Raw genomic sequence first — 27,050 nt, forward strand, 5'->3', positions numbered from 1 at the left:
TTTGGTTTGGAAGTACAAACCACCTAATGATCCCCTCTCCCTGGGGTGCTCTCCCACTGTGTGGGAGTTATTGTTGTTTCTTTTCCCTGTCCCTCACTGCCAGGTTTTTGTGGGGGGTGACGGACTAGAAAATGATGCCACTGCCCATCCTTAATAGGGCAAGTGGTTTAATGTCCTTCCTCTGAGAGCCCCTATTTGCAGCGGGCCATCGGACAAAGTATTTAATTGATGATGCCAATGAGGGCTCTGTTGTTGAATACTTAGGGTCCCCCCATCTCTAAATAAAGTGAGTGGACCAAAGGTTTGCCAGGTGGGGTACTCTGTCGCATTTGTGACGGGGTACCCTGTCCTCCAAACTCTAACTTGGGCCCTCATTTATGGGCAGGTCCATTTCTCATGCCCCATGTCCAGTGCCATGTATGTGCCCCCCTCCCTTCCTGTGAAGGAACTCTCTCCTCTGCCAGTTTACAGTGAACAGGTGGTTAAATTGGAAGTAGGAGGTTGTTGGCAGGTTGTCCCTCTAGGCTATGTCGGAAACTATTTCCCTTTTTATTAAAAGAAGAAAATACAGGTACTTTCACTCAACATTTCCTGTGTCCCATCTATGGCTTTGTTTAGGGACCATGTCACCAGACTGGATTCAGGCCAGCCACAACTGGAAAAAGAATGAAACCAAACCACAGATGCCCTTTGCCATGGTTTTTGGATAAAACATACATGGGTGTGATACCAGAATATCGTAGTTAGACTATCATCTAACATAACTAATGTGCTTACAAAAATATATCCCCATTTGAGTTAATAATAGAAAATCTTCCTCCAAACCGGCAATATTTTGAAAACAACTTTTGGTCCAAGGTATTTATGTCAGACACTATTTTTTACTATGATATTCTGAAGTAAAACTCCTCACATAACTAATTCCCCTGGTAAAGCTCATGATATATTTAATTGGTGTTACATTATTCCCTACCTCTCTCTAAGTTAACATTGGACATCTCAGCTGTTTGCAAGGCATGTGCGAAATGTTATATTTTTTGGAAAATTTCATAAACATTTCACAATATTAGGTGAAAATTAGCTTTTAGCATGAAATCTTGTTTACTGCTATCTCGCATGACTTTATTCACAACAAGGTTATATTTTGCATTAAACACACTCACCCGTGACACTGGCGGGTGAGAAGGCATTGTCTGCACAAAACAGTCTTCTGTGTGTGAAAATTACTTACGTTTATAATCTTGTGAATTTCACGTTATATGAAGTTTGAGAATTTACTAAATTTTGCCTATGTAATTTAATTTTACACCCAGGTCTGTTATGCACGTAGACAGTTGACATTAACCACATTATAAAAGTCCACCTACACTCCTTGTCATTTCTTATGTAGGGTGGATTCCCTCACTATGGTCAAGTCAACAATGATTTTGTGATGGTGAAGGGCTGTGTGGTTGGATCTAAGAAGCGAGTACTTACGCTCAGGAAGGTAAGTATAGCAGGCTCTGTGGTGACTGTCAGAACTGAGCAATTGCAGCTGGTGACCAAGATGGTTTCTGCTGAGCCCAAATGTGACGCTTTCTGCTTTCTTCCTTCAGTCTCTACTTGTCCATACTAAGCGACAAGCCTTGGAGCCGGTCGAACTCAAGTTCATTGACACCACCTCCAAATTTGGCCACGGACGCTTCCAGACGGACAAGGAGAAAAGAGCATTCATGGTAAGACCATGTCTATCACAGAAAGAGGACAGGTTGGCCTCTCTGTGAAAGAAACAAAATATTGAGACATATCTGTTATTGAGAAATTGTCTATGGGAAGTGTTTACATCATGGTTAAATGTCTGGAGATGTCTCAGCAAGAGATGCCCTCCTGTCTTTCGTGTCTTTTATGATGAGAGAATGAAAGGATATCCCACAATGTTGTAGAAAGGACATGAATGACCTAGGTCTGACATGGAACGACTGATGGAAAGTGAGTGAATGACACCTGGTTGCCATGTTGGAAAGAATGAAGCAGAGACGTCTACCATAAGCAGAAGCTTGCATGGGGATTGGATAAATTATTCCTTTCTATCAGAGGGAGTGACTGTGAGTGAGACAGTGAATAAGACTAGTGTGGGGTTTATCTGATTAAGATGTGTCTAGCTGGGACACTGAATGAGCGAAGTTTCTTATCCGTAGGGAATGTATTATAACTGTCTGTCACCCAGATTCCATGAGTTACTCATGCCCATTCAGACAAGATAAAGTGTGAGACCTGCCTGTATGGATGAATGGTAAATTAATGAAATGAATGAATATGATTAATCTGTGAGAAGGATGAATGGAGCCATACCTGTCAGTCATGTGGAGGTGTATGGAAGCCCTGTCAGTGTGATGATCTGAAAGATAAAGACTGGCCAGTCATGAGGAGCACATGAAAGAGGCCTGTCTTCAGTTGTATGAAGGACAGGAATTACATCTGTCAGTCACGCTGAGGTGTCACTGGGGCCTGTTGAGAAGGTAGAATAGTGGCAGATTTAAGGAAAAGGTCCCCATAGAGAAAACCGATAGAGGACCTGATGTTAGTAGTGTGTGGAGTGTGAGGGGTTGGGAAGGATTGGCAGGACTTACAATGGTCAGAGTTGATGTGTATGGGAGCTGTATTTGTGCTTTTTTAGAAGTACATTTTTCAGTTTTTTACAAAGTTTTAGTTGCTCCTGAGAAGGCACAGGTAGCAAAATGTAAGTTCCCTTTAATGTTTGCGGATTGCACAAAAGTGTTCAATCTGTTTATATCTTTGAGGCCGCTGGAACAAAAGTCCCCAGTCTGGAAAGCTACAAATCTTACTACGTCAGTAGAGTGGGCTCACAAATTCCCCTTACTTCTCGAACAGGATGATTGCGGGATCTTAAAATTCAGCACTCTGGGGCTGATTTAGATGTTGGCATAAAGCATAACCATCGCAATGGTGATGGAGTATGCTGACCGCTAACATTACGGTCTGCCTGTCCAAGTTAAAAGGGGACAGACGATAGTTTGACCAGGGAGGAGACCACTCCTTCTCCATAGAGGCCAAACTGATCCGATGGATTAAGGGTTTTTGGAGAACTGGCTATGTGTCTGTTCGTCCAGTTAGGATTGGTGAACATATAGCCATTTATTACTGCATATTACCTATGGACAAGTGTTGGAGTAAGAGGCAGTAAAAAATGAAGAATGCCCCCTTCATCATGGGAGATGACTTCCATGGGTGGGGGTCCCTTTTGGGATCTGGGATTTAATATTTGAAAATGAAAAGGAAGACAGTTTGGTGCAGAGCTCCGGCATGTTGGTTCCTGGAAATCATTTAAGAAATGACTGCCAAGTTCTTGCTGGTCATTTCATAATTTGCTGGGCAGAGGTGAGGTCAAGATGATGAACTAAATTAATCTGTGGCCCTGAAAGCAAATACATCCTTCCATCAAAATATAAAGCGGCCTCCTCTGTTTGGGAGCCTGCTGTACATTGTGGCAGTGAATGATGCCTGTGCATCTGCTTTGGGAAGGTAATGTAAGAGACTAGCTTGTTGTAGGGAATTAATGCATGAGGTCTTGCTGTTGTATTGGAGTGAAGGAATTACATTTGTGCGTAATGACAAGTGTATGAACGAAGCTTGTCTATTTAGTGGGGTTAATGAATGAGACATATCTATGTTAAAGAGTATGTGGATGGGATTTGCCTAATTAATGGGATGGATGAAAGAATGGGATGGATAAATAAACAAGACATATCTATTGTATGTGAAAGATTTAAATCAGTTTATTCTGGAGAGTGAATAAGAGAAACTGCTCTATTATGTGGTACATTGTTAGACCTGGCATCCTTGGTGTGGTTTCCCCTATCTTTTTACCCTCTGACCTTCTGTTTTCTGACTTCATTTTTGCTGACTTTTAGGATTCTGGGCACTTTACCACTGCTGACCAGTGCTAAAGTACAGGTGCTTTGTACTTTACAATATGGTGACATTGGTTTCTTCAAAGTTGGCATATTTAATTTACCTGTAAGTCCCTAGTAAAGTGCACTATATGCGCCCAGGGCCTGTAAATTAAATGCCACTAGTGGGCCTGCAGCACTGATTGTGCCACACATTACAAGTAGCCTTTCAAACACGTCTCAGGCCTGCCACTGCAGGGCCTGTGTGCAGTTTTATAATGCCACTTCGGCCTGGCAAGTGTACCCCCTTGCCGGCCTAAACCTTCCTTCTCATTACAATTAAGTCACCCCTAAGGTAGGCCTTAGTTAGCTCCAAGGGCAGGGTGCAGTGTATTTAAAAAGTTAGACATGTCCTTTTAAGTTTAACATGTCCAGATAGTGAAAAACCCTTAAATTAGTTTTTTCACTATTGCAAGGACTATCTCTCCACTAGGATAGCATTGGAATTACCTTAAAACTTCTTTTAAGTGTAATTTCCAAGTGGGAAGAGATAGAAACATGGAGGTTGGTGTCCCTGGACTCACAACTTAAAATCACAACTTGTGGTGAAGTTGGATTTTAAATTGTAAGTCTGAAAAGGCCACTTTCAGAAAGTCTGCATTTTCTTACCTTAAACCATTCTGTGCCTTAGCCTGTCTCTGCATACATGTCTAGGGTTGTTGACAGCTGGGCTTTGCGCATTCCCTCTAGGCACACACACAAAGGGAGCTTGGGTGTGGCATTTGCATACTGATGGCCCATCACAAGGATGATGGGTCTTCCTGGTCTAGATGGGAGGGAGGAGCTTACACTTACTCCTGAATAGGGCTGTGCACTCTTCACACAAAGGGTTGCATAACTCCCTGTAGAGTGTCTGGAGCCAGGGAGGGCAGGACAGGTACCTTGTGGATTTCAAAGGAAGTCCTGGAAGTTTCCCTTACCTTCTAGAACCAGGGCAGCAAAGTATAAATACTGGACCCCATATCCCGCCAAATCAGAGCTGTACTGGAGCCAAGGACATTTTGCCAGGAAGATTGACTTCTGTGCTGCCAGGAGGGACTGCCACTTTGCAACTGCGTTCTTGTGTTGACCTACTGCTTGCTGGGCTGCAGGAGGGACTGCCACTTTGCTACTTGCTTTGCTGTGTTGGCCTGATGCTTCTGTCCTGCAATGAGAAGGACTGGTCTTGTTCTCTACATCCTTGCCCTCAAGAGTCTCCAAGGGCTTCTTGCCCTGCCCTATGTTACTCTGCAGTCTCAGGGACATCAAAGACTGCTTGCAACTCTCCTGGTGCTGCGGGGCACTGTTATCTGTGAGTCCTACCCTTGTCAGAAGTGGGTTCTACAGCTATAAACCTAAAAAAGTGATGCATCACCCCAAGTGCAGCAGAAAAATCAGTGCATCGCATCTCTGATGGTGACGTAAAAGCTTTCCGAAAGCAGCTTCACCTACTGCAAGGCCGGATGACGAAATTCTGTGCGGCCTGCCAACAGTGCATAGCATTCACTTTTACAGAGACTGACGATGATGCATCAACCGAGTGTGTCAGAAATATCAATGAATTGTGTCCTCACCGTCGACGCAGTGCTTCAACAAAGATACTGTTCAGCACACCCAACATGGGTTCTGTAGCTGGCCTACCCTCCATTGCGGTCGGCCTGGATTTTGGATTTGCCCCAGGTCCTTATGAGCGCAAGCAACCTTTTTACTGATATAGACTTCTAAGCATTGTTTTCACCTTTAGTCTTGAAAAATTCTACTAATTGGACTTTTTCTGATTGGATTTTTGTCGTTTTGGTCTTGCTTTGCTTAGATAAATATTCTCTTTTTCTAAACTGGTGCTGAGACTTTTTGTGGTGTCTTTGACTGTGTTACTGTAATTAAGTGTTTCACAAATAATTTACACATTGCCTCTTACGTTAAGACTGACTGCTCTGTGCCAAGCTTCCAAGGGGTGAGCACAGGATACTTAGGGTGTGTATCTGACTTACCAAGACTAGGATTGTGGTCCCTATTTGAACAGGGTGCATACTTCTGCCAACTAGAGACCTAATTTCTAACATACATGAACAGTCCATAATTGTTACGAAGAACAATATAAACATGACCTTCCTATTAAGGGAAGTAAAGGAGTGAAGTTTGTCTATTATGAGGAGTGAATTCTAAGCTGCAATTATAGAGAACGATTTGCAGTTGGTGGAAGACATCAGTTAACATTCATGCTGTTCATGTGCTCCTCAGGTATTTTCTTTTTTGCACATTGGACATTGGAATCAATTTGAGTGCGCCATATAACATTTTAAAAGGTCATATGACTATAAACTTGATGTATATTCTTTATTTTGTTCTCTAGCGTAATATTTGATGTATTTTTCTATTTGTCCTGAAGGTTTTAAAAAGTTGTTTTGCATTTATATTTATTATGGTAATTGTAGAGCTTGAATTTCTTTTGAGTGTAATGAGAATTCAGACTGAGCATGGCCTAAACTTTTTCAGGTCTTTGTATAAATTGTGTGGTTTTAGTTTGCTGCACGGTTCTAGGAGGGAATATCTACCCTCACTGGCATAGTAAGCTGGTGAGCATACTGAGTGAACGTACTGGTGTCAAAGATATATCATTTTTTAACAAATGCTAAATTTCATGAAAAGTCATGAGAATACCAATTCTTTCTACCATAGGCTGCACATTCTTTCTTCTTTTCAATGCAAGAGATTTGAAAATAAAAATGAATTTGCCCCAAAATTGATGGGTCACATCCAGACACGTGTGTTATAGGTAGACGAGGTATTTCATTGACTCCATTGTACCGGTGTGATATTGAAAGATAATGTCCAAACTTCCCTGTCCTAATAAATTTTTAGTTACTGAGGGATCTGAAGCCAGATGTAACGATTCCTCACTACTTCTTTATTTCTTAGTGGATCCTCAGAGTCCTACTCGTAAGTGACTGGCTTTTCCTACCCTGAAGTTACCGGTACCCAACATTATCTTCTAATGTCTGGGGTATGGAAAATTAGGTCTATTTACCAGGACTCTCATAATGATGGCCTATGACACTTATTACAAACAGTGGCATTCCAGCAAGAGCATTAACTCTGTGAGGCTATCCCACTGTAGGCCACTTCAAGCACCTCAGTTTTTCTGGCCCTAGAATTATCTGGTCTTCAAATACCAGAGGTGGACACAGAGACTCTGAGCCTGGTTTCACCAAGTAGAGAGAAACACTGATAAAACTCCTACAAGCGGGAGCGGGGCTGTTGGTAGGAGCACTGGCTGCTTCCTGGCCCTTGTAGGAGCAGCAGGTTGCAGGATATATAAAGCTCCCCCCAGACGTACCCTAAACTTCCCAACCACCTGGTATCACTGCACTCAAATCTGGCAAACTCTTAATGATGGTTTGAATGTGGCTTTGTTGGAAAAGATCTCAAATAGCCAGATTAACTAATTTCTTATGCTTTTAGGGCCCCCAGAAGAAGCACGTTGGCTTCTCAGAAAAGCTGGAACCTCAAGAAGAATTATAGTGCTTGCCAGAATTGGATCCATGATCACCTTCGTGGGGCGCCACACGTGCCTCAATGCAGTGGAATGTTTATTTCACATATTATAATAAAGACAAATGTAAACTAATAAAGTATGTGTGTCTTAGTTGATCTTACCACATAGTAGGGCTTATGAGAGTGGAAGATCTCTCTTCAGTGATTTTCGTAGGACTCTAGAGAAAGTTTTAAAATTTCATGACATTTATGGTGGAGAATTAATGTGGAAAACTGGATTTTAGAGGAGAAAAAGACATGCGTGTTGACTTTTACATTTTTTTCCAGAACAATAGTTTCAGAAAAAGAAGAGTACAAATTGGCTTTTTTCCATGCAAATTATTCTGCAAAAATGGGAAACTTTGATTGGAAGAATAATTTAAATGGTATGATTTTGCCTATTTAAAATGGTAAAGTAGCCATTTCACACAGTCATACAATTATATGGGTGTGCAAGAAAGTAATATGTATTGGTATCAACCTTCACTCCAGCTTTTTCCACTAAAAGGATAGTTTGGTTCTGTTTTTGAGTGTTAGATGCACAATGCGTCCACCATAACTTTATTCTCAAATAGAGGGTGGCAAAGCGACTGAACCCACAGTTTGCCAGGAACATACCTTAGGGTAGCAAAGGAACTGGAGTGCCTGTTCCTGGAACAGAGAAGGAGCTACAGGTGGGCAGAATACCTTAAGCTGGTAGTGGTAGCCAAGAAGACCAAGAAAAAACACACACACTCTGTAATTTTTCCCTGTTGAGGCAGAGATCCTCGCACAGACATTTTGGTGCTGGTCAATCGGTCCACCATGGCATTGGTTTCTGCATGATGGCAAGCTGAGTTCCAGTACTCGTCAATGTCCTACTAGGCAAACCCTCTTCATGAAAATCTCTTCCATAAACATTGTTCCTGATCTGGTGGCAAAACTCATGGTGAAACACACCTCAAGCCACCATGAATACTGACAAACCAGGACAGTCATGCGGCAATGGGTACCACCCCACCTGCTACGGCACCCAGTACTTGGCCACCACATTAATGCAACGTATCTTGCAATGTTAACACCATCTCAGGTTCAGTTACTTTCTTCTCATCCGACCCTACCTGTTGTGTGTTCCGTCCCTAGCCACTGGTAGTCTACATTGCCTTTGGTGTGGTGATGCTCATGTCCCTCATGGCTTAACACAACTATACAACTCACGTTTGATCTCCTATTATATTCTTCCCTGTAAAATTACAAACAACTCATCCTCATGGTTCATGATGTCACTAGAACCCTTCAGTTGCAATACTGGAACAAATTACAAAGTTGCAAGTCATGAATCGTGTGCATGTGTGTCTGCATTGTCTCGATCTCTTAATTCTAGCCTCCCTGACAGACTCACAGCACTCTTTCACCCATGCCAGCTCTATAACCCATTCTAGGAACTGCCTCACCAGGTCCATGGCTACCATAAGGTTTGTGGGTTCAGCTCCTGTACCAACTGTTATTTGAGAAAAGCCCAAAAAATGATGTACCTGATCAGTCTGGCCAAAGTTACTGCAGACTTGTGCAACTAACATCTCGCAATAGGAAAACTACCCTATTTGTGGGAACAAATGACATTTCCATAGGCATCAAAAATTCTCAACTTAAGTCCAAACAATACAGTCTTTGCTCTTCCACCCCACAAAATGGGAGATGGAAAAATGACAGTAGAACAATTTTTTAGAGAGACAATAAAGGAAAATATCACAGGGCAAAGATTTGTATCTAAGCTCTAGACGAGAACCTCTGAGATGACCAATAAGAAGGGACTAAAAAAAAGTAAATACACAATGCCTTTCAACTGTATGGGAGATGTAATTAAAGATGGAAATGTTTTCAAGGTTGAAAATTGTGTGTCAATTGACTCTGTAAACTGAAGGAATGTTATTGAAGAGCCTTCAGCACTAACAGTCAATTCCAAATGGAAATGAACCTCCTAAAGAAATGAGATATGTTGAAGCCATGATCCAACCTGGATATTGGCAACTCTCCTCAGAGACAGGCCCCAAAGGATCAGAAAAAAAAAGTTTAGCACTAGCCACTGGAGACAAAGGGTAAGAAAGGAAACTGACATCTTCACTGAAAACTCACTCTGATGCAACTTAACCCAGATAGCACCATCTAAACGACTTACCTCCTTGGATGAATAACACCTTTGAAAGGCTTCCAATTCCGGTAGTATACTTGCTGAGCTGAGGACTCTCTCCACTGCTGAACTTGCATTGATTGTTACCTTGACTGAGTCTGGCACTCGAAGCCCTACTACAAGACCGAACAATTCACTGGTGTTAAAACAGCTTCTTTGAGGAACTTGTAGATTTGGGAGACATGAGCTGGCAACCTCCAGACCTAGACCTGTGGCGTCTGCATCATTGCCAGAAGACCCCCTCGTTTCCTCCACAGTGGTTATGGTTTTATGGCTGTGGAATGACGAGAAGTGGAAGGAAGGCATGCAAGAGGACTCCAGGCCAGCACAGCGACAAAACATCCATCTCCGCACTCAGGATCTGGAAATCTCATGCAAAGGCATGGATGTACCCCATGTTCTAAAGACCCAAACATGTATGTGAATGTTTTCACACATCTCTCGCAGAGTCCCCTGAAGGATCCCTGGGTATGGGAACAGTTCCCAAAGTGCAGGAAACACGTCACCGAGCCTGCCAGTCTGGACACTGTCGCTTCCATGAAATGGAAAGATGGTAGGGATAGTAGCTGTGCCTCAGGCCAGTGCCCCAACTAAACACAACTCTACTACTACTACTACTGCTACTACTAACATTGCTACTATTACTACTGCTACCATTGCTACTACTGCTGCTACTACTCTGATCCTACTACTGTTGCTATTACCTCTTCTACTGCTGCTACTACTACAACTACTACTGCTACTAATGCTACCTCTACTACTACTACTGCTGCTACTACACTGATCCTACTACTGCTGCTATTACCTCTTCTACTGCTACTACTACAACTACTGCTACCAATGCTACCTCTACTACTACTAATGCTACCATTACTACTACTGCTGCTACTACTACCATTACTGCTGATACTGATACTACTGCTATTTCCTCTACTACTGCTGCCACTAGTACGCCTACTACAGCTATTGCTACCGTTAATGCTACATCTACTGCTGCCACTACTAGAACTACTACAGCCACTACTATTACTAATGCTACATCTCCTGCTGCTACTACTACTACTGCTTATCATAATGTGCTTCTTGTTTGGAGCTTCATAAATCTACGTCTGACTTTTCTACGACCTGTTACTTTTAGGACATTTAAAGGCCATCATTTTTTTCAACTTCAGAAAGCTGGACAGCCGAATCTGCTGAGTCGCCATTCCATTACTGACCTGTAGACAGCTGCAAGGTCTAGTGGTGAACATATACCTCACTGAGTCATTGTACTGGTGAAGGATCTGGACCGGGCGTCCTCTGCTGACCGGCAAATGCCTGGGCTACCAAACTGTCCATCCAGTGCACAGCCACAGTCTGAGACAATAAGGCAACAATTAGCCTAGTGGCCCTAGCACACCACCGTGCCCTTCCAATGGCAAGATTTCCTTTACTAGTGTGGAGAAGCCCATTTCCTTCCTCTTTGTCAGGTGGGAAGGCAGCTACTCACTGAGGAGAAACACAAGTTCAATACCGTGAACTCAGTGCCAAGACGGTGTATGTCACGCCCTCAAAAAAGGTAACTACTGTCAACAGGTTACTTTAAATAAAAGGGTCAGACAGTGATCGATGTCACAATAGATCTCAAGACCCCATCAGACGTCATCAAACAAAGCAGCGTTCTAGAATGCCTTTTGTTGGTGATTGTTCGAGATGCAGGACTGGGCAAAGGGAACTGTTTTCCTCTCTACACTTGATAGCCCCACCAGGTTGGTTGTTTCTAACATGGGACCTGGTGTATCAAAGGGTGCCCCTAATCTGTATCTATGGAAAAATGCTTTGATACACGGGGGCAATAGGGTGCCATGTTAGATTAATGGAAGACCACCTAGACAAACAAACAGCACATAAACAAATTCTGCACAAAGTGATCTGCTCGAATAAACTGAATCTTGTGCCAGCTGGCTTTCACATCCTCTCAGAACGACAACATTCTCTTCCTGTAATTGAAATCAGCTAGCCCCTGCCCAAGTTCAGTTCAAATAAATGAGGAAAATGCAAATTGTGCTCACTGATAGTATTTGAAGGAAAAACTGCTTGCGCTGTTCCACACTAGATCTTACCGAGCTCTCTGAGCTCCCAAAGACCAGACTGGAGAAGTGACAACATCAAAGGGTACATTAATGGTTTGAGCACTCTTTCATGGATGCCACAACCCTGGATACGAAATGCTAACATTTAGACCTAATGATGGTGAACAAGGTACATAGGAAGATCCAGATCTGTGCAATCAAAAGTCTGTTAGAAGACAAAACCATCCAGTAATCCAGCAAGCTTACAAAATCCAGGAAGAGCCCGGGCTTCTGAAACACGTCTGTTACTCAACATTGGTCAGCCCGAGTGATACCAAGGAATTGTAGTCACTATATCGTCATAAATATTATGTCCTAATTATCCTTCACAAAAATATTACTCCATTGAAGTTAATATTAGAAAATTGACTCCCGTTTAAAAAAAAAATTATATTTAGGACGATATTTATGTCAGTCAACATTTTCCATACAGTCTTCTGACATATAACTCATCAGCCAGATCTTAACACGATCTCTTAGTTGTATTTAAGGTTTTTGCATCAGTCCTGTACCACAAATAATATCACAAAATATTCCGGGATGTGTTTTGCATGAATAAGACTGACAGGAGAAAGAAGGTCCCTTCTAGGAAGAGACAGCCAGACCCATAGATGTCATTTATTTAACCAGAAGAAGAAACATCCCCTGGATCCCCCAAAGGGATAGTTGATTCAATACTTGGTTAAGCTGGTGTAACCCCCACCCCCCCCCAGGAACGTTGTTACTGAGAGCACAGCTCAGACAGCTACTCCAACACCGGCCACCAGTGGTCTGAAAAAAAGTGAAGAATACGACCATCTGTGTTGATTCCTAGTCATTGTCTCTTATCCATGCGTATATAATATGTAATATTATGTTTCTTACTCCGGGGCGTAGCTTAGTCAGTGAGATTCGGGGAGGTGGTTGGCGGGGGGTGAATAGTAAATTTCCCAAGTAACAACTGTATGCAGAAGGGTGGAAGGATGACCAAAGTTCGGGATACACTGTTCTCATGAGGAACCGTTTCGCTACTTGTTAGCTTAGGTGGGCCTCTGCCTAAATTATTTTAAGGAAAAAAAACAGATTAAAACCTTTTACTCAAACGAGGACGGTGAGAAAAATCAACAAATACATGTAATGTTAATTACACGATGGTGGGGGCCTCTCATGATGAGTTAAAACTCTCTTGGGCCATTGAAACTATCTCCTTGATTACCAGTCCTATCGCCTGGCACAATAAACAAATGCCTGACTGTGGTGCTAAGCAAGTGACAGATGCATTCAGGGCAATGGAAATAGCTAGTCCAGGAGCAGGCAAGGGCTGAAAAGAATCTAGAAAGTAAACTGATCACACCTCAGTCCAAGTTTCATGCAGGTCCAGGAAATGGCCCCTGCTTCATCTCCCCATGCCTTCCAGGAAGCCTTGTAGGGGATCATATTTTAAATATGGGAGGTGCACCATCAGCATAAGTTCAATATTTGCCCTTAGAGGTGCAATTTGTCTTTAATTAGCAATCAGCTCGAAACGGTATAAAATGTTGAAAGCTGTATAAATGTCAAAAGTCCTAAATAAGTTACATACAACTTTGAAATGTTACTTTAACAGCTGCCACTACGTCTGCACTCCTACAGCTAATACTGCACTCGTCATCTGTTGTTGGCAGCACATTGAAGTTGCAGAAGTGTGATTTAAAACACTAATTAGAAATCAAGCCATTATAATTACCTTCACTGTGTTAACCCTGTGACCAGACACAATGTCAGATCAGAAGGGTATTAACTATTAACTGAGTGTTTTTCAGGGCATGAATGAAAGAGGACTAGTGAGCAGGCTCTACACAACACTAGACCGAGCAATGCAGTGACCCAGAAAGAGAGAAACCGGGAACAGCTTAAACTGTGGAATTCTTTACCATGAAAGGTCAGACACTGGTGCAGGGAGAAACATTGACAGCGGGAGGCTGAAGATGGAAGAAACTTGGGAAAGTGAAAGGAAACACTGGGAGTGGGAACCCTGAGCAGAGGGACAGGGAAACACACACATTTTGGCAGGGAAACACCAAGAACAACATAACAGGAGGAAGGAACACAGATAATCTGAGTGGAAATATTCGGAGAGGGAAACATGAAACCTGGGATAGGAACATGCTAATACTGGGAAAGGAGATGAAAAGGACTGGGGCAGAAGACACTGGCCCTGCAGCGCATGGACCTGGGAGACTTGGCAGCCATGCAGTGGTGGATCACAAACATCCAGGCAGGGAGACAGGTGCAATGTTCATGGAAACATTACACTGTGGAAGGAAGGCACTGGCATTTATACAAGTGGACACTATTGTTGTGTAGATAAAACCAGTGGCATGGCAAGGATGCCATGGCCTAGGTGCAAGCACAGCAAGTGTGCCAGCTTACTGCTGGATAGCTAATAAATACAACAAGAAATGGGGTTCAGTGGACCCTAATGCCCTGGTGTCAATACCCCCTACACTAGTGGTAGCTACGAGTCTCTGGGTGACACAGGGAGTCATTGTGGTAAGGAGACAAGCCTTATGGGACATAGCATCAGCGTCGGGTTGGCAGGGCGGCCATCGGCCATTGCCCGGGGGGCCCGAGGCAAATGCCATCTGGTGGGTGTTTTTTTTTTAGCTGCTGCAGACTTAAAGGGAAGTTTAGGGCTCATTATCACCAAGTACAGAGAATGGCTGGCTGACTGCCACGTGCACCAAGACAATTGGCACAGTTGAGCGGGCACAGCTCGTCGTAGGCCTCCTCCAGTCCCAAGACTCTCAGCTTGGCAGTGAGGCCACTGGGAGTGGTTGTGCTCTTTTTGAGCATGACAGTGAGCACTAATGTTACCTGAGGGTGGGGAGAAAGGGGGCTGTGCAGTGGGGGCCATCTAAGAGGCTCTGTGCTTGTCTCCAGTAGTGGACGGGTGAGCCCTAGCTGCCTGCTGCCACCTTGTTACCTTAAAACTGGAAGGAGACTCCTGTTTACCACTGAACGAAAAAAGAAAATAATGCAAACAACCAAAATGAGCAAGAACATTTTTTTGACAGCAGAAAACAATTATTTTATTAAAAACGTTACTTTGAAAAACATTCATTCTAGGACAAAATGACAGAGGTGAGGGAGAACAGACATGGCAGAAGAGTAACAAAATGGATTGAGTGAGGAGTGTCATGTAGAGAGACAACAGGAGAAGTGATACAACAGAGTGGAGAAGAATGACTAAAATATGGGAAGAGGATAAAGAAATCAAGTGAGCGAAGAATAGAAAGGTATAGGATAGAGGATAAGAATGCTAGAGATGCAGACAGATGCGGGAGCGAGGGGGAAAGATTATGGAGAAGAAGTGATGAAAGACAGTGAAGAGAAGGGCAGAAATTGTTGAAGATAAAGACAAAGCTGGAAATCAAAAATAAGGATGAGGGAGACAGGATAGTGGTAGTAGTTGTGGCATAATGTCCAGAGCTGCCAATTTGGGAATTTAAGAACCAGGTTTGAGCCTCTGCGTTGGCTCAACGCCCTGGGATTCTGGGCACATTATGCAATCTCCCCGTGCCTAAAAGAAAGATGAATGTGCCCATGTGGAAAGTAACTTGTGCCATGTAAAGCGCTCCAATGCCTATGGGTAGAGTTTCCACTATATAAAACTGCAAAAACAAGTGAATGACGAAGGAAATGATGCAGAGGAAGGCAGAAGTGGGTGTTGAACTTTCCTGGTCTGTGATAAAAAAGGAAGGATGGTTAAAACTTCACATGCACTATCCCGATTCCCTCCCTCAGTCTAGGGCTTAGTTTGGAGGTTTTTGGCATTGTAGGGGGTAGTGGTAAATGTATAGTACAATCCACCAGGGGAATGTCCTTCATCAAAGGGATGGAATGGTAGAGGAAATTCCCCATGTGGATTCTGCTTTGGTTGAAATGCTGCCCCAGGCACAGAGGGACTCCGATGCTGTCTACAGCAAAGCAGTGAAGGAATGTAACATTAGGTAAGGAATTCAATGGGTAGAGGGAAGTAAGAGAGGCTGACAAGAGTGTACAAGACAGGAGAAAAAGAAAAAGGTTTACAAGACAGTGAAATGAAATAAAACTTCAAGGAGAGGTTCAAAATGACAGGAGGAATAACAGCAAGAGAGATATAAAAATAACTTTCAAAAGAGCCCACAGGGGTGTCAGGAGTGGGGAGGGGAGGGTGATCTGAAGACATAGAGAAAGATAGGAAATGAGAAAGGGGAAATTAGAGAGACTGAGTGAAGAACATTGGCAGAGTGAAAGACACAAAAGAGAGAATAAGAAGCAAAATATAAGAGAAAAAGGAAGAACTAGCGAGAGGGACAAACAAGCATTTGCAATGCAATGGGTCTCGTATTTTTCCGAGTGAGAGCTATTAGCAGTTGTAAACTGCCAAACGGACTTTTCTTGCCACATTAAATGGAAAAAAGAGCGCGATAGCGCTGCTACAGTTCACTCGTAGTGAAACCTATCGGCAAAAGTGCAATTATCTACGTAACTGGCAAAAGTACAATTAACTATGTAACAGGGTCGATGTCATGCAAAGTGCTCGACTTCTGCCCAGCGAGATTGCGCTGCGAAAAAAGATAAAAAGTCGTCCACAAACCGGACAGAAAACAGGGAGCCTCGTATGTTTTCAGTACTTGGTCGCTGCACTCGAGGAGGGCTAACCACCAGAAAAGGCATGACGTATGCATGCCTTCCACTAATGAAAGCAAGCAGATTTTAAAAGGCAAACCCACAAACCAATGAAAGACACTGACGTGAAATGGACGGGGCTCCGAGCCCTTTTCCAACTACTAAAGCGTCTCACAAGCGATACGCATGCGCAAGCGCATGCGACGCAGGCTCGACCCTAAAAAGTGATATGGAAACTAAGAGAGGGGCCAAAAAAGCGATAGCAAGATCGAGAGAAGTGTATACAACAAGTAAGAAATATGTATAGATACAGAGAGAAAGAAAGGCATTTGGAGTGAATTCCTGTATCTTTTCCAGATTCAAAACAAGTCTCTACTCACAATATACAAGGCATCATGAACCAGTCTGAATGCAATCCCCAAAGACATTGTTTGCAGAGAGGCTCCTGAATGAGAGTCAAAAGAGGAAGGCCCCTGGTCCCTTGAGTGTGAATAGAAACCTCAGACACAAACGATGCACATGGATCTATGACTCATGGCCTAGTACAGGACATTCGGGATCTTTGGGTGGGAGGCAGAGAGTAAGAGACCAATAGGTGACTAACAAACGCAGGCACTTGAGGTGAAGAAATGTAAAGGCCTGAAGATCACCTGCGGGTGAGCTAGAGTGGAATAAAGGTGTGTCTAGTGGTGTGTCTAGTCGTGGCCAGTGAAGCTGAGTTCAGAAAGCTTAATTTATCAGAGATTTCTCCTCAAATTACTCTCGATACTAAACAAAGTTTCATGAAAGGTAATTATATACAAATGTGAGCCACTTTTTCTTCCGGTACCGAGGGCCTAATAAGTCACTGATATGGCGTCTGAGAGATCTGGACGTAGGAAAAGCGAGAGACATCCCCTGAAACAGACGCTGTTGAGGAAACCCAATATCCGCTCGAAACTATATCCATCACTAAAGCTCACAGCGCTACAAGGGCATTCCACCGGCACAAGCATGCGACCAATTATCATGGAACATAACATAACTTAATGTAAGGAAACAATGTAACATAACATAATATAACATGACACAAATTCAGTTTAAGCATAAAAATCACGCAGATTACATTCTGAACAAATTTGCTCATTTTTTCATGGCACAATGTGAAGACGCGAAAGAATTTTTAGCATTTTCAGTATGTTTTGTACTTTTTTTCTTTATTCGACTTTTTGCGTATTTAAATTAAAAAACCCATAATTTACAATCACAAATTAAAAATGTGCGTTACATCACAAATTAAATATGTGCGTCAAAACAATTCATTGAAGTGCCAGACGGTGGCAACATTGGACAACTAATGAGGACTAGGTTATCGACTTTTCAAAGAACATTGAATTTACAGAAGAGAAATGTTTAATTTGTAAAACACTATTTGTCCATCTCCATCTCTGGCACTGGAAGGGTAGTGCATCCCAAACAATGTCCGTGATAGATTGCTGAAAGGGTTAAAAAATAGGGTGTGTTTAAATGTAACTATTAGGTCTCGGATCGATTAAGCTAAAAACAATAGAGTCCGTTGATGGAAATATGAATAAACACATTTTTCGACCAGACCATAATTTCGAGGGTAACCCAAAAAGTTTGTAGATTTTCAAGTTCTTTTCCACTACACGTTACAGTGGAGTATTTTTCAAGTTATTTTACTCGCTATGTCCTTTGATGAGGTCACTTTAAAAGGTTTGGTTTCAAAAGACGTATGGAATGTTATAGATTCCCCTTGGCTGGAATAAAGACTTCAGTGGTTTACCTAATCTCCCTCCAAATCCTTTGCACGAGTGCAATAATTTGAGAGTTTATGCAGTTGCTGCTGCCCCGTACCAGGCACCACGTACGTCACTTCCGGTGCATGTACCTCTCAGAGCCTCTGACCCCGGTAAGCCCCGCCCACTCAGAGACAGGGGACAGCAGGTGGCCTTCAGAGCTTCTTCTCACGGTCACTGTCACTGCTTCTGGAGGGTCCTGCTGCGGCTTCCGGAGACTGGGTGTCCACGCCAGAGTGCATGATGGGAAGATAAAGGTCATCCATGTGGGGCATCACCAAAACCTTCTGTAGATATAAGCGACAGGGCAGTTGTTTACAACCAAAAGCCGGGCTCATACCACCTACAAACCGACACCGGCCAGTAACTCTAAACCACTGATTGTAGAACCCTCCAAGCAGCACCCTGTAAACCACTAACCTTAGGTCGCGTGGTTCCAACCTGCCACTTCCATGAAGAGATGCACAGAGAACAGCAGCTGGCGGACCTGTGACCCCTGAAATATTACCATTCAAATTGACCCCAGTATCAAACCCAGTAGTCCCAAACACGCTGCCTTTAAGATGAAAAAACATCAACTCCCCCACTGAACCTGTAACTTCTATGTAGTTGTATGTTGAAATATGGACCGCAGCAACAATGTGCTATCAATACATAATGGCCAATCAAGGACAAACATATCAAGGAGGTAATGCAAAATGGTTAGTATAGATTTACCATTCTTAACTCTACATCTGCTTTCCTTGAAGCTATTTACCTCGTCACAGTACATAGACATGGAATTAAGAGCACATATACTTACCTGTACATACTCACCTTGTCGAGATTTTGGTCACCAATATTTTGCCTATTATATTTTTATAGTTCATACTGAGGCGGAATACCTCCTATGCAAGATACCAAAGTGATAGTGATCCATCAAGACCCACTAAACCAGCAACCCATGCGAAGGACACCAAAGGAACAGAGAAACATCACTACCTCATTACACCTGTAACTCTGCGTAGGACACCAAAGAAACAGAGAAACATCACTACCTCATTACACCTGTAACTCCTGCGTAGGACACCAAAGGAACAGAGAAACATCACTACCTCATTACACCTGTAATGCCTGCGAAGGACACCAAAGAAACAGAGAAACATCACTACCTCATTACACCTGTAACTCCTGCGTAGGATACCAAAGGCACAGAGAAACATCACTACCTCATTACACCTGTAATGCCTGCGAAGGACACCAAAGGAACAGAGAAACATCACTACCTCATTACACCAGTAACTCTGCGTAGGACACCAAAGAAACAGAGAAACATCACTACCTCATTACACCTGTAACTCTGCGTAGGACACCAAAGAAACAGAGAAACATCACTACCTCATTACACCTGTAACTCTGCGTAGGACACCAAAGAAACAGAGAAACATCACTACCTCATTACACCTGTAACTCCTGCGTAGGATACCAAAGAAACAGAGAAACATCACTACCTCATTACACCTGTAACGCCTGCGTAGGATACCAAAGAAACAGAGGAACATCACTACCTCATTACACCTGTAACGCCTGCGAAGGACACCAAAGAAACAGAGAAACATCACTACCTCATTACACCTGTAATGCCTGCGTAGGATACCAAAGAAACAGAGAAACATCACTACCCCATTACACCTGTAACTCTGCGTAGGATACCAAAGATGAGACACACCAAGAACTCATTAAATCTCCTAGGTAGGCTACAAAAAGCAACACAGATACATCGAGACTCCACTAAACCTTTAATTGCTCTGCAGGGTACCAAAGGGACATGGAGACAACACAATCTCATGACTTGTGACTCCCAAGAATAATCCCAGTCATAAAGACATGTCACAGCCATGATGCCATAAAAACGTTGTGATTATCAAAACTTTCATGTCAATCCCAAGTGATTGAATGTACTGACAGAGCATCCGAGAGCTAAATAGTCTACAGTGCGCTCACGCATACTCACTGACGGCAAGGCCCTAGTGGCCTGTGATTCACAGGTATACCTGAACATATAAGGAGGCGTCAATAACCACAACAAGCACGCTGTGTTTCCTTTGTGGGACATCACAAAGAGCTCCATTTCCCTATGACTCTGAGATCATACATTCATAGTGACTCTGTGACTCTGAAATCATTCATCCATAGTGACTCCATCATGGTTGTGAGATCATACATTCATAGTGACTCTGTGACTCTGAAATCATACATCCATAGTGACTCCATCATGGCTGGGAGATCATGCATTCATAGTGACTATGTGGCTGTGAGACCTTACATTTGTAGTGACTATTTGGCTCTTATACATCCATAACAGTGCTTAATTTGTGCTTGTTGTTTCCGGTGCTGAGCACCAGCACTTATTTTTAAAGGCCGGCACTTAGGGGGTCATTCCGACCCTGGCGGTCCATGACCGCCAGGGCCAGGGACCGCGGAAACACCGCCAACAGGCTGGCGGTGCTTCCTGGGCCATTCTGACCGTGGCGGTAAAGCCGCAGTCCGAAAAGGGCAACCGGCGGTTTCCCGCCGGTTTACCCCTGGCCCAGGGAATCCTCCATGGCGGCGATTCCGACCCCCTTCCCGCCATACTGTTCCTGGCGGTTTTTACCGCCAGGAACAGGATGGCGGGAACGGGTGTTGTGGGGCCCCTGGGGGCCCCTGCACTGCCCATGCCACTGGCATGGGCAGTGCATGGGCCCCCTAACAGGGCCCCATAAAGATTTTCAATGTCTGCTTTGCAGACACAGAAAATCGCGACGGGTGCCACTGCACCCGTCGCACCCCTACAACTCCACCGGCTCCATTCGGAGCCGGCTTCATTGTTGAGGGGGGTTTCCCGCTGGGCCGGCGGGCGGCCTTCTGGCGGTCGCCCGCCGGCCCAGCGGGAAAGCCAGAATGGCCGCCGCGGTCTTTTGACCGCGGTGCGGTCATTCGGCGGTTCCCTCCAGACGGACGGCTCCCGCCGCCCGCCGGGGTCAGAATGACCCCCTTAGTCTTCTGCCTCAAGCATTTGCTGCGAGCAAAAGACTAATTTGGGAAAGATGGAGGAAGAGAAAACCGAAAAACCGTCACAAAGAGAGAAAGTAGAAAGCTGCAAGCTTGAGCTGAAGGGGCAGGGAGTGGCTTCAAATGGATTGAAGAGGCCAGAGAGGGCTTCAGGATTACGCTGCCTCTGTATTCGGTGTTCGCACATTTAATTGCAGAAGCTGCATGTTTAAGAAGAGATAATATACTTACAGAGAGTATGGGCCAGATCTACAAGAAACTGGTGCAGCGTGGTGCTGCGCCGAAAACAGCGGCACCAGGCTGCACCAGTTTTGAAATGTTGGGAAGTTCCCCCTTCACCGGTGCTAAACGAAGCAGTCTCCACCAACGCATGCATCCTTGCACCATAGTGCATCGGACTCTGCATTGAGCGGAGTGATTGTTTATGTGCAGGAAGGTGTCACTTCCTGCACATAAACAATCTACAATGGCAATTTAGCACTTCTATGTGTGCAGCAGAATGCAGCACACATAGAAGTATCAAATCGTCATTTTTGAATGATTGTTTATGTGCAGGAAGGGACACCTTCCTGCTCGTAAACAACCATTCATGGCCTTCTGCTCTTTCTATGTGTGCTGCAGAATCCAGCTCACAAGGAAAAAGCAAAAAACAAGGAGGAATAAAATAATTACTCCTTGTTGTGCAAGGGGGTGCCGTTAGTTTTTGGCGCTGCCACAGATTTATGTCTTCTAGTAAATCTATGGCAGCGTCAAAAGCAATGGGTGTTGTAACGGAAAAATCACAGAAACACCCATTGCACCCCCTCTGCCGCAAAAAACTGCGTCGGAGTGTCCCATGTTTACAAGGTGGCGTTAAGCCACAAAAAGTTGCTTAGGGCTACCTTGTTAATGTGGTGCACTACACAGCGCCACTCGAGAGTCACTAAATGTGGTGCTCTGGTGGTGCTAGGGCCTTGAAAATCTGACCCTCTGTGACTCTGAGATCGTAAATTCACAGTGACTCAGTGACTCTTAAATCATACATTCACAGCGGCTCTGACTCTGAGATCATACATTCACAGAGGCTATGTGACTCTGAGATCATAGATTCATAGTGACTATGTGACTCTAAGATCTTACTTTAATTGTCACTCCTTGTCTTCTGGGATCATACACTCATTGTGACTTCGTTGTGGCTCTGAGATCATATAGTCACAGAGACTATGGGGGTCATTATGAACCCGGCGGTCGGCGGTAATATCCACTAAAGTACTGCCAACAGGGTGGCGGTACTTTCCTCCATATTATGACATTGGCGGTATGGCTGAAGCCAAACCGCCAATGTACCACACAAACGGCCACAGCGGTAATGGCCCGGCGGCTGTCACTTGCCCGCCTGCGGGATTATGACCCTGTCAACTGCCATGATTTTCGTGGCTTCCTTACCGCTACGAAAACCATGGCGGTAGGCACTATTAGTGACAGGGAATCCCTTCCCTGTCACTGATAGGGGTCTCCCCTACCCCCTCTCCCTCCAAAGGTTTGCCCCCACACCCCCTCCTCTCGAGACCCCCCCTTCATACACACCCCTCCCTTCACACACGCACACATGCATACACACAACCATTCCCACATTCATCCATGCATGCATGCATCCATTCACACACACATCCACACACACTTACATACATACACGCATACACGCAATCACACTACTCAACATACATGAACTCACCCCCCAAACATGCACACACATACAACACGCAACACACACCCGCATACACGCACGCACAGACATACACACATACCTCCACACACACACACAACACCACCCCACCCTCCCCTGTCAGAGCACCCACTTACCTGGGGGTCCTCCGGCGGGAGAGCAGGAGACGGGGCGGGGTGCTGCTGCCAGCAGCAGCGTCCGCCAGCAGAACACCACCAGGCCAAATTATTCTCATAATACGGTTGGCGGATGTCTACTGGCGTGGCGCGCCAGCATGGCCACAGCCGGATTTCCACCATCCTTCTGGCGGAAATCCGGCTGTGGTCATAATTTGATGGACGGCTGGTAGCCGTGGCGATGGTCTTTTGGTGGCTGTTGCCGCGGTGCTAGGCGGTTTTTACTGCCGGGGTCATAATGACCCTCTATGTGAGTCTGAGATCATACATTTACAGTGACTCTGATTCTGAGATCATACATTCATAGTGACTATGGCCCTCATAATGACCCTGGTGGACGGCGGTATTATGGAGAAGAGTACTGCGAACAGGCTGGCGGTACTCTTCCCCTAAATATGACATTGGCAGTTTGGGTCAAGCCAAACTGCCAATGTACAATTCCGTCCGACAGGGCGGTAACAGCCGCCGGGCTGAAGACTTCAGTCTCCAGCCAGGCGGGCGTCACTGTCCCACCCACGGGATTATGACTCCACCTACCGCCATGGCTTTCGTGGCTTCCTTACCGCCATGGCGGTAGGCACAATCAGTGACAGGGAATCCCTTCACTGTCACTGATAGGGGTCTCCCCCGCCCCCTCCCCCTCCACATAGCCCTCCCTCACCCTCCCTCTCCCACTCCAGACCCCCCCACGACAGACCCGCACATTCACGCACCATCATACACATGGATACACACACTCATACCCACTTTCACTCACGCATGCATACATTCATTCACACACACAACCACACACACTGACATACATACACGCACCCACGCATTCACACAACACAACATACAATTCACAACCATGCATGCACACACGCATTCTACACGCCACGCACCCGCATGCACGCGCACACAAGCATACACCCACACCCCCACACACACACAACACCCCCACCCCCTCCCCTGCCGAAGCACCCGACTTACCGTTTGTGAGGGGGTTATCCGGCACAAGGCGGGACGGGGCACAGCTGCCAGCAGCAGCGTCCTCCAGTAGAACACCGCCAGGCCGTATCATGGGTCATGATACGGTCTGCGGCGGTCTACTGGTGTGGGCTGCTGCTGGCACCAGCACCACCTTACTGCCGTCCGCCGCCATGACCGCAGCCGGAATTCCACCATCCTTCTGGCGGAATTCCAGCTAAGGTCATAATATGGCAGACGGTAGGTAGCTGCAGTGATGGTTTTGGCGGCCGCAGCAGTAGTTGGTCATTACCACCAATGTTATAATGAGGGCCTATGTGACTCCGAGCTGATATGTCCATAGTGACTATGTGACTCAGATTTTACATTCATAGTGACTCAGTGACTCTAAGATCATATGTCCATAGCGACTATGTGACTCTGAGATCATTCATAGTATCTAAATGACTCTGAGATTATACATTCATAGTGTTTTTGTGACTCTGAGATCATCCACTCATACTGATTATGTGACTGGGATCTTGCATTCATAGTGACTGTAGCAAGGTGAAGGTATTATATGGGTTGGTAGTCTTACCATGGAATACCAACACAATACCCAGTAGTGGTCCTCAGATTCACTCTCAGCAAACCCTAGCTCAGTCCAAGTGGTGTGGCAAAGAGCAGTCAGGTTACTTAGAGGAGCATGTGTAAAGCATTTCACATTAACAACATGGGCGATAAGTAAAATCCATGATTTGACAGAAATCTGACACCAATTTAGAAAAATAGATTCGATTTTAATCCTAATTTAGACACCAAAATGAACTTTGTAGCTTTTGTACAACCAGAGTTGTGAATTTTTATGTCTTTGGAAAATGCAGTACTTTGCAGATTTAAAGGGCTTCCATTAAAGTCAGTTGGGAAAAGAGTAGTGTGCACTCGGGCACTTGTATGGTGAGTTTCAGCGAACCCATGGGAACATAAGGTTATGCAGGGACCTAGACCAACATTCAACAGTCAGACTTTTATCACCTTGCCCAGGGAGTCTGGTTGCAGAGGTGACTTGGCTGTCCTTGGTGCCGAATGGTCTGCAGCAGCTGGTGCGTTTGCACTCCGTTGCAAAACTGGACTTGGGGTGGACTCACACTCTACCCTTTGGATGTATAGGTCTTTGGGAGGCCAGGACCAGAAATCCATGCTCGGATCGTCACCACCTCGCCGGGTGGCTCTGGGTGCAGAGGTAGCTCCTAGCTGTCAATCATTGGGATGGTCGTGCCAACAATGCCTTCCTTCTCCAGTCGAAGTCACATCCTTCAGGTTGCAGTCCCACAGGAGAGGGGTCAATGGTGACATCTGTCTCTATACTGGGTGGGTGCCCTGGAGTCGGTGAAAGTCGTGTGGCTATCTGTTCCCAAGCAGGCAACAGATAAGCCTTGGTAGCTGCAAAGGTAGTCCACTGGCTTTCTGGAGGTCGTTTGGTGGGGAGTAGAGGCTTGAAACTTGGCACGGGCCTCACTCCCACTCCTTAGATGATGGAAAACGAGTTTCTTTAGCCTCTGGCACTCAGAGCCTGTCAGGTCACAGATCTTCTGTCTCAGCACTTCTTTACTCCTGCAATTTACAGGGGACTGGTACCACCAGTCAGGAGAGTCTTCCTTGGGGTTTCGGTGTCCATGGGGGTCCCTCTGGTCAGGACCAATGAGTTTTCACCTATAGCATGCGTCGGGCACTCGGTTCCAGAACTGTTCTCCGTAGGTCACTCTTTGTCCTCTTCTTTGTGCTGGGACTGGAGTCCAGGTCCTGTTGTTGGTGCAGACATCTCTTTGTGCTTCTTTCTTCTTGTCCAGGTAAGATCTAAGTTCTGGTGCCAGCGGAGCCCCTTAAATCCTGGTATAGAGGGCATTTAAGGGTGTGAGGGACAGTGGCTAATGGGATACTCTCCCTGCGGCTAGTCCGCCCCTAAAGAGACAACTTCCTGTGGGAGTATGTCACTATATTAACCAGAACCCACTACTCTTAGGCTCTGCCAAGATGGCAGAAACCTCTTTGGCTCTGCAGACCCCATAGCCAACCTCAAAAGTGTGGCTAGTTTGAGGGAGGTGCACACCAACTACATAGCAAATTTCTCGCCAGCCTGGCTGGGCAGGGCAGAAAAGTCTTTGTCCTCCACTGGGAGAACAACTCTCAGCACATCAAAAGCGAGGGAAGCCTTTGAGGCTCAACGCCCTGAAGCTAATCTCCCTAGCCAGGCTGGGGGGGAGGAGGTGTGACCTCCTTCCTGCCCAGGCCCTTTGTCTTACGTTCTGCCAAGGTGCTAGCACCACCGGTAGGAGGTCAGACTCTTGCCTGTGGCGGCAGTGGCTCGGGAGAGCCCACCAAAACAGTAAAAGACTTGGTAACTTGGTGGGCACCCTCTAAGTGCCACCTGTACATCAGCTTTTTAATCCTAAATTTTAGCATCATGTTCAGGGTTAACAAGCACAGTGTTTGATGCCAAACACAACAGGATTTGACCGGGCCATTGCAGAGCTGGACATCTGGACAGTGGTCAGACGCCAGCCCGTCTAATACAATGATCCACGGGTAGCTCGGGCCAGCATTACAGTTTAAATGCCAGCACAGGGGACTATGTGTTCCTGCACATATGCCCTCACTCATGGAACAGTGCACCATGCCCCCTGGGCTAGAGGGGGCCTGCCTTAGGGGTGGCTGACCTGTCCATGGGCAGTAACAGGGACTCTGCCTGGTGTGGGCAGAGTCTCACTCGAGCAGCAGGCTGCTCGTGCAGGCTGACATAGCAGCTCTGCAGTCTCTCTTTTACTTGGGGTGCTCAGGGTGGCAGAAGCAGTGCTGCAGCCCTGGTATCCCCCTTTACCACCCTTGCCCTTGGTACGCTGGGTACCATTTACTAGGGACTTTCAAGGATGGTAAGGTTCTTGCCAATTGGCCTATGCAATTCGACAAACCGTTTTAAGGGAAAGAGCATTGGAGCTGGGGCCTGGGTAGCAGG

General features: G+C 45.3%; 2 protein-coding genes across 8 annotated transcripts in view; one reads left to right on the top strand and one right to left on the bottom strand.

The window, feature by feature from the left end:
- The window catches only part of RPL3L (ribosomal protein L3 like), a 111,368-nt gene extending 103,807 nt beyond the window's left edge, over window positions 1-7,561 (top strand). The window contains exons 8-10 of the mRNA XM_069209795.1: window positions 1,391-1,486; window positions 1,596-1,715; window positions 7,392-7,561. Coding sequence (XP_069065896.1) covers window positions 1,391-1,486; window positions 1,596-1,715; window positions 7,392-7,451 — 276 coding nt within the window. The 3' untranslated portion in view covers window positions 7,452-7,561. The remainder of the gene's footprint in view (window positions 1-1,390; window positions 1,487-1,595; window positions 1,716-7,391) is intronic.
- LOC138261124 (testis-expressed protein 2-like) overlaps window positions 1-27,050 on the bottom strand; it is a 344,587-nt gene that overhangs the window by 98,706 nt on the left and 218,831 nt on the right. For 2 of the 7 annotated variants that reach the window (XM_069209789.1, XM_069209788.1), the window contains exon 12: window positions 17,346-18,462. The exons of the other annotated variants lie outside the window; for them this stretch is intronic. In XM_069209789.1, coding sequence (XP_069065890.1) covers window positions 18,331-18,462 — 132 coding nt within the window. In that variant the 3' untranslated portion in view covers window positions 17,346-18,330. Of the gene's footprint in view, window positions 1-17,345; window positions 18,463-27,050 lie in introns of those variants that run through there. 7 annotated transcript variants of the gene reach the window in all.

This window comes from Pleurodeles waltl, chromosome 10, assembly GCF_031143425.1.
Source record: "Pleurodeles waltl isolate 20211129_DDA chromosome 10, aPleWal1.hap1.20221129, whole genome shotgun sequence".
Taxonomy (NCBI): Eukaryota; Metazoa; Chordata; class Amphibia; order Caudata; family Salamandridae; genus Pleurodeles; species Pleurodeles waltl.